Below are 7,797 nucleotides of genomic sequence, written 5' to 3'. Positions count from 1 at the left end.
TGGTGCTTAGCATGTGACATGCCTCATTCTCCTTACCAATGTGCAGTGGAAATGAAATTGCAGGGAGGAGAAGAAGAATGTGAAGGGTATGCAGATGACCATATAATAAACTTACTATCATTTGAAGAATATGATTCATTTGAGGGGGTTGAAGAAAATGATGTAAAATCTAGATAGATCAATCAGCGGTATTGTATGCAACATGTATTCTCGGAAGAAGAAAAGTAGGTCAAACTGAGGATCCCTACTAAAGAATAACAAGAAAGAATTACCACAGCTACTGTCGAACAAGCCAAAAGGACCTACATGCCAAGGAACAAAACCATAAATCCTGAACAGGGTAAACCATCAGGCATGTTCATAAAAGAGAGTAATAAAACTTCTAAGCCAATAACTAAGCCAAGTAAGACCTAGGAGAAAAATATAAAAATAACTAAGGAAAAAGAACTGCGGACATCCAAAATACAAAAAAATGAAAAGGATGAGACAATGAACACTTCAGCATTGCCTATCTCAACATCATTTGATATTGCTAATACCTGGACACAGATGAAGGTCTATGTACCACTACTTGAGATGATGAGGTTTCTAGAGTACAGGGAGAAAACTTTGAAGGTGATCAATGGTGTTTTTGAGGAAAAGACTAAAGAACATAAACAAAATGGTCAAACTAATAATGTTGAGAGTAGCCCTGTTCCAACCATATACTTGGGGTCAAAAAATAACAAAAAATCCTTCTCAAGTAGACCCATTCTATTTAACCTTGATGATTAATAACAAGATGATAAAAAACTACATGATTGATTCAGGAGCTACTATAAATGTTATGCCCGTGGGAGTCATGAAAGAACTTGGAATGGAAGTGGACACAACTTTTGGTAAATGTTATGCTATGGATAACCGTTTTGTCCCAGTAGTTGGTGTATTGAAGGATGTTGAATTCAAGTTAACAACATGTCCAGAAGCATCTTATAAAACAAATATCACCATGGTTGATGTTCCTCCTAATTATGGCATGTTGCTATCTAGACAATGGTCCAATCTAATAGGAGGCCATGTTTAGCTAGATTTATCATACGCCACTATACCAGTGAATGGACAGGATGTGAGAATTGAAAGAGAACCTTGTTTAGAGTATATTATTGAGGAGGCAGAACCTATTGAATCAGTATGTTTCATTCAGTCAGATATAGATAACTTTAAAGTGGAGTTGACAAAACCAAAAATAGAGAGCTTAACTCCAATTGAATCTTTGGTCAAAGAAAATAACGATCAAGTATGGAGGATGTATTTTTATGGATCATGGAGCAAGGAAGGAAGTGGGGCTGGAATTATATTTATTTCACTAGATGGAGAGACATTCAAATACTCTTTTAAGGTGATATTTGAATGTACAAATAATATTGCAGAATATGAAGCTCTACTTACTGGACTTAACGTAACTACCAAGCATGGAAATAAATTTCTCAGTGTCTTTGGGGATTCAGAGTTAGTGATATCTCAGATCAAATAGAAGTATGCTTCTAAACATCTTAGGTTGAAACAATATAGGGATGTTGTGTGGGACACCATTGAACTATTTGATGCTTTTTCAGATAAGTTGGATTGATAGATCAAAGAATATCATGGCTGACTTCTTGGATAATGTTGCCTTGAAAGGAAATGATATAACATTGAATGGAGTTTCAGAGGTAGAAATAAAAGCCAGGCCCTCTGTCCCTGATAACTTATACAATTGGCAAATTTTTCATGATGATGTTGACTTATTGAAATTTTTACAGTGTGTGGATCACTACCAAGCATAGGCTATCAACTTCAATGATTTTGTAGAAAGGACAGATGGGAAAGAGACTCTGTTTGGATAGGAAATCATATAGCTACAATCTAACAAGATACTTAGAGGACTAGTTGCACTAGAAAGAACTTTCAACATGCAAGACAAAGTTGAAATTAAAGGGACCACAGTCAAGGAAACTGATGTTGAGGAGATTAATTTGGGAAGCAAAGAATCACCAAGACATGTTTTTATTGGTAAGAAGTTGACTCCTAAAATGAATCAACAATTGGTGATGTTACTCAGAAAGTATAAGCATGTATTTGCATGGTCTTATGATGACCTCAAAGCCTACAAGGAGGATCTCTTTTAGCATGAAATACCCCTTAAGCCTGATGCCAAGCCATTTAGACAAAAGAAGAGGCCTATAAATCTGACTTTACTCCCTAAGATGAAAGAGGAAATAATAAAAATGAAAGATGCATGGACAATTAAACCTTGCAGGTATTCTACTTGGGTTTCGAATTTGGTACCTGTCAGAAAGAAAAATGGGGACATAAGGTTATGTGTAGATTTCAGGAATTTGAACATATCATCATTGAAGGATAATTACCCTTTGCCTAACATGGATAACATGTTGCAAAAAGTAACTGGATGCAAGCTATTATCCATGATGGATGGGTTCTCAGTTTATAATCAAATGAAGGTTAAGGAAGCTAAACAATATAAAACAACCTTCACAACACCATGGGGCACACATGTATATGCTTGAATGCTGTTTGGATTGACAAATGCAGGGGCAACATTCCAAAGAGCAATGGATGTGGCATTTGCAGAGTTAATTGATGTAATAATGGTGGTGTATCAGGATGACTTGACAACTTATTAAAAAAAGGCTGAAAACCACTACAATCACCTTGAAAAAATATTCAAGAAGGCTTTGGAATATGGAATTTCCTTAAATCCAAAGAAATGTCACTTTGGAGTTGAAGAAGAAAAGCTCCTTGGATATATAGTATCCAAAGAAGGGGTAAAGATTGACCCTGAAAGAGTAGCAACAATAAATGAAGTCCCTATCAAAAAGACTATCAAATCTATTCAATCATTCTTGGGACAAATCAATTTTGTCAGAAGATTTATCCTTAATTTTGCAGACATCATAAAACCTATAGTAAGGATGTTGAAAAAGGGAGCCAAAATAGATTGGGATGTGGAAGCATTGGATGCCTTTGTAGCCATAAAAAGAGCAATATCTAAAGCACCCGTATTGATATCTCTAGATTTCAGTAAGCCCTTCTTGATTTTTTCATTTGCCTCTTGTCATACAGTAGCAACAATGTTGTTACAAAAGAACCAGGATAGCTGTGAACACCCCATTGCATATTTCAGTAAGTAGTTGAACTCATCTGAGATTAAATATGATATGAATGAAAAACAAGCTTATGCCCTGGTAAAAGAAATGAAACAATTCAGACCATATTTGGTAGGTGTAGAAGCTATAGCATATGTTCCCAATGCAATAGTAAAGGATATATTTAGGCAAACTGAGGTCATAGGGAGAAGATGCAAATGGATCAATCAGATTCAAGAATTCAACATTGAGCTCAAGATCTGACAAGTCATCAAAGGTTAGGGATTGGCTAAACTAATGGCAGGAGCAGAGGTTGAAGAGTTTCAGGTGAATGGAATAGGACTAGAAGAAGCCAATTTCAGCATTGAGAATACAACATGGTATACAAACATCATGTATTATCTCAAGCACATGAAATGTCCAGATAATATGACTGATAATTAGAAGAGGACTTTAAAGCTAAAATCTGCAAAATATGTGATTGTCAATGGACACTTGTATTGGAAAAACAAAGATGGAATATTGTTACTATGCCTAGATAAATGCCAAGCAAAGAAAATCCTACAAGAAATTCATGATGGGGTTTGTAGTGGTCATTTCTTAGCCAAAACTACTGCACACAAGATATTAAGATCTAGATATTTTTGGCCATGTGTGTTCAATGATTCCTATGCTTGTGTCAGAAAATGTGAGGCTTTCTAGAAATTTTTAGGCAAAATGAAGTATCAAGGATCGCTCCCATTAAGACCAATACGACTTGAAGAACCATTTCAGCTATGAGGAATAGACTTTATAGGAGAAATATCAAAAAAGTCAAGTGGAGGACACATATGGATCTTGGTTTCTATAGACTACTTTACCAAATGGGTGGAGGCAATACCTACTAAACAAGGCACTAGTAAAGTGGTGATAAAATTCATAATGGAGAATATCATCACTAGATTCAGTGTCCCTGCAAGGATCATCTCTGATAATGACATGGCCTTTAGGTCTAAAGAATTCAAGACCTTTTGTGAAGAGTATGGCATCACAATATCTCATTCATCTCCTTACCACCCTCAAGGTAATGATCAGGCCAAGTCAAGTAACAAAAACATCCTAAAAATCATCAAAAAGGTGCTAGGATAGAACAAAAGGGCATGGGACTCAAAGCTAAATTTAGTGTTATGGGCAGATAGAATAACAATAAAAAAATCTACAAGGAAGTCCCCATTTGAGTTGGTCTATGGTAAAAAGGCTAGACTTCCTTTGGATAATCTCCTACTTGTGCATAGATTCATGACACAAGAAGAGATAGATGTTGATGATCCTTTGCAAGAAAGGCTGATGCAGTTGGTAGAGCTTGATGAAGTCAGGGTAGAAGCTCAGGAGCAGAACATCAAAACTCAAAATCAGCTGAAAAGACTATATGACAAAAGAACAACAGATAGAAAATTTAAGGTTGGTGATTGGTTTTTAATGGGGAATGCCAGGATTCAAGACAAAGGCAAGCATGACAAGTTTGAGGCTTTATGGCTTGGACCATATGTGATTATGGATAAAGCAGGGGAAGATTCCTATTTTCTCCAAGGTGCCATAGGAGAAGTTCAAGAATTGCTAGTACATGGAAAATTCTTGAAAAACTTCTTTTCTTAACAACTTTTCTATGTACAATAGTTTAGATTTCACTCCCATTGTAAAATACCACATTTCCTTTGATTTTGGTCTTGCATAAACTAGAGAGTCTAGATTCTTGAAGGTATCCGTAATGTACCCCCATCCCCAGTCAGAGTCACTGTTGAGAACAAAATCTAAATTAAATTGAATTTCTTGATTTGTGAAATTAAATCATAAAATCCTCCATTTTTAGAAGAAAAAACCATCATTTTTCTACCAAAATAAAGTATCCTATAAGTTGTCAAACAAATGTGATGGCATCCTATCGAAAGATTCAAATTAAAATGGCATCGATGAGACCCAATGATGTCTCATCGATATAAAAGGGCTATCAAAGAAAAATGAATACTAATGAACTTAAAAAAGGACTCAGTGAAAGCAATGATTCCATCGACAAAAGAATATCGAAGAAAGTGGAAACGGTCTCATTGACGGGAAAAGGCTTTTAAGGAAATGATGCTATCATCTCAACACATAGAAGACTCACCAAAAACAAGAGTCTTATCTAAAGAGTGATGTCGATCAAACAAAAGATAGTTCCATTGATAAAAGATATTGATAGGATATGAGTTTTGAGGAGACCAAAAGGTGAGTCACCGATGAGAATTTTATCGAAGAAACTATTAATGAACTCATTGATGAAAGATGTTAATGAAAAAAGGTCATCAAATAAAGAAGAGCTTCAATGAAATGATATACTCACTCATTGAAAAGGTACAATGGTATCGATAAGAAATATGTTTTGATGGAAAGATAGAGGGAGTTATCGAAGCTTGAAGTTTCTTCGACATGGAAGCTGATTGACATAGGATATGTATCAGTGAAAAGGTAGATGTTCTCATCGAATACAATATTTCGATAAAAGGAGAAAATACCTCATCGACATGATATTTGAGGCAAAAGCATTTTCAATGGAAATGAAGGGATCAATGGACCGAAAAGCTAGTGATCGAAAGAGATATTTGCATCGACATGAAGATCAGAATCAAATCTCAGCTAGGTCACATCACTATTTAATTCAAACGTATGTCTAAGTGACCATTGTTGAACTGTCATTACTAACTGTTCAATTCGCCATAAGTGATAAATTGGTAATGAAGTACACAGTATTGAAGAATCTACAGGTGATGAACCAGAAGTAGAAATCTGACGAATTCAAAGAGAAGACTCACAGGTTTAAAGTAAGTTATCCATATACAGAGCCTCTTCATAAATTCAAATGGAATAATCATCTAAAGCTAGTAAAACTAGAAAGGGAAAGGAAGCTCTTACCATAGAAGAAAAACCCAAAAGACAGAAGAAGGAAGGGTGTACCTTGGCCCAATATTTGATTGATCAGTGGCCATCATCTAGTTTAAGGTCTAAAAAGATTAAGGCAGATGAGGAAGGTCTGGTGGATAGATTCGAGGATCTTGGAGACACATGGATCAAATTAAGGGGATATGAGTTGTTTGTATATGGATAAGGTAGAAGAGTTTCCCCTCAGCCTATAAAAAATTTATGGTGATTAAACCTAGGCAAACTGGTTGTGGCTAATGTCTTTGTAAATGTAGAACTCGTGAAAGCCTTAGCAAGAAATTATGACCCCAAAACCATAGCCATATATAACTATATGGGTAAGACAATTCTTTCAATTACAAGGGAGGTTATTGACACCGTGTTTGAGTTAGATTAGGGGTTTGAGGAACTAATTGACCTCAAGAAATTGACGAGTGAATACTTTAACCTAGAACACATTTACAAAAGATGGAGACTCCCCATACACAGGCCTAGAAATGCAAGGTCTTTAGTGCCATTAGGTCAGGATGACAAAGCCCCTTATGATGTCAACTCCTTCCACCCTGACTTATAATACACCTATTACTATGTTGCTCAGGTTCTAAGGATAAAAGCCCATCCTTTAATAGATATTGCAGCCATGGTCATTTGTGCTGATTCACAGTATAGAGATGCTCGGTTCTTTGATTTTACTACTTATCTCATTGAATCCCTAAATCATGGGTTGGAGAAGTTGAAAGGGGATGTGATCAATGTGTACTTTAAGCATTATTCCCTTCTGATGCGTATGTTGTTATATTTTGGACAAGATGAAGGATTGTGGCCAAAAGAATTATGTGTCAGAGCCTATGACAAGGCTAGAGTGAGAAAATTGATTCAATTGTGGGTTTCCTCATGGGACCAGAGATATGCCAATAATTAGTATTGGCACTTTGAAGAGTTCTTTGTTAAAACACTGTACAGATTGTTGGGTTGTCCATGTGATCATGCCCTTGCACTAGACATTCAGAGATTCTTGAGACCTAAGGATTCTGGTGAAGATTCCTCAACTGACAATAATTGGGGAGACTGCTATTGTTTTTCAGATTGCACACAAATAAAGGTGTACGAGTTTGAAGGAAGACCATATCTGTTTGCACTTATAGTACCTAACAGAGTGGCTTGCCTAGAAATTGTGAGGCAACTATCAATTGTGAGTGCAGAGCATCTGACAAACCATGGGTAACAGTCAATTGTGTCTGGATTGTTAGTTTTTTTAGACTTTATTGTGAAAAGTTCCAGAAGTTACGGCTTGCTGCAGACAAAGTTGAATTATTATGGCATGGCAATGGGAGAACCAAGGCCAAATTTTGAAGGACAACCCGATCATCACAAAAGCTAAAGGCTGGAGAACATAAGTCATATTTGCCAGATGATCTCATTAAAAACATTGATAAAGAAGAGGCCAGAGAAAAAAGAGGAAAATTTGAGAAGATGATGCAAGCTTACAGATGGACGCTTTTCAGAGGTAAAATGAATGAAGATGAATTGCAAAAGATTGAGGACCCTTTGGAGTTAGCCTACAAACTTATGGAGTATGAATTGGAAATACTTGAAGGAGTTCCTCCTCATGTCTTTGGGGAATATATTGATACCATTAGAAATACAGAGCCTTTAGCTCATATGTCCCCTGCTTCTACATCTGGTGTTATTCCATTTTCTCTTAGAGAAAATTACCCTCCTAGTTTTGGAAAGGGTA

At 36.1% G+C, this 7,797-nt stretch overlaps 1 protein-coding gene across 1 annotated transcript; it reads left to right on the top strand.

Annotated features, from left to right (window-relative positions):
• Nucleotides 1-4,046: 4,046 nt before the first annotated feature.
• LOC131860128 (uncharacterized) lies at nucleotides 4,047-4,760 on the top strand. Its single transcript, XM_059214499.1, has 2 exons — nucleotides 4,047-4,188; nucleotides 4,300-4,760. The coding sequence occupies exons 1-2, from the start codon at nucleotides 4,047-4,049 to the stop codon at nucleotides 4,758-4,760; spliced, it is 603 nt and encodes a 200-aa protein (XP_059070482.1).
• Nucleotides 4,761-7,797: the final 3,037 nt, after the last annotated feature.

Source organism: Cryptomeria japonica, chromosome 11, assembly GCF_030272615.1.
Source record: "Cryptomeria japonica chromosome 11, Sugi_1.0, whole genome shotgun sequence".
Lineage (NCBI taxonomy): Eukaryota > Viridiplantae > Streptophyta > Pinopsida > Cupressales > Cupressaceae > Cryptomeria > Cryptomeria japonica.
Note: the sequence above shows the minus strand (reverse complement) of the source record. Positions and strands in the feature narration are given on the sequence as shown.

Bases quoted from the DNA above. Each gene is read 5' to 3' on its own strand.
- LOC131860128 (XM_059214499.1), top strand. From the start codon at position 4,047: ATGGAGAATATCATCACTAGATTCAGTGTCCCTGCAAGGATCATCTCT. The intron at 4,189-4,299 runs GTAATGATCAGG...TGTTATGGGCAG, and splicing joins ATCTCCTTACCACCCTCAAG to ATAGAATAACAATAAAAAAA.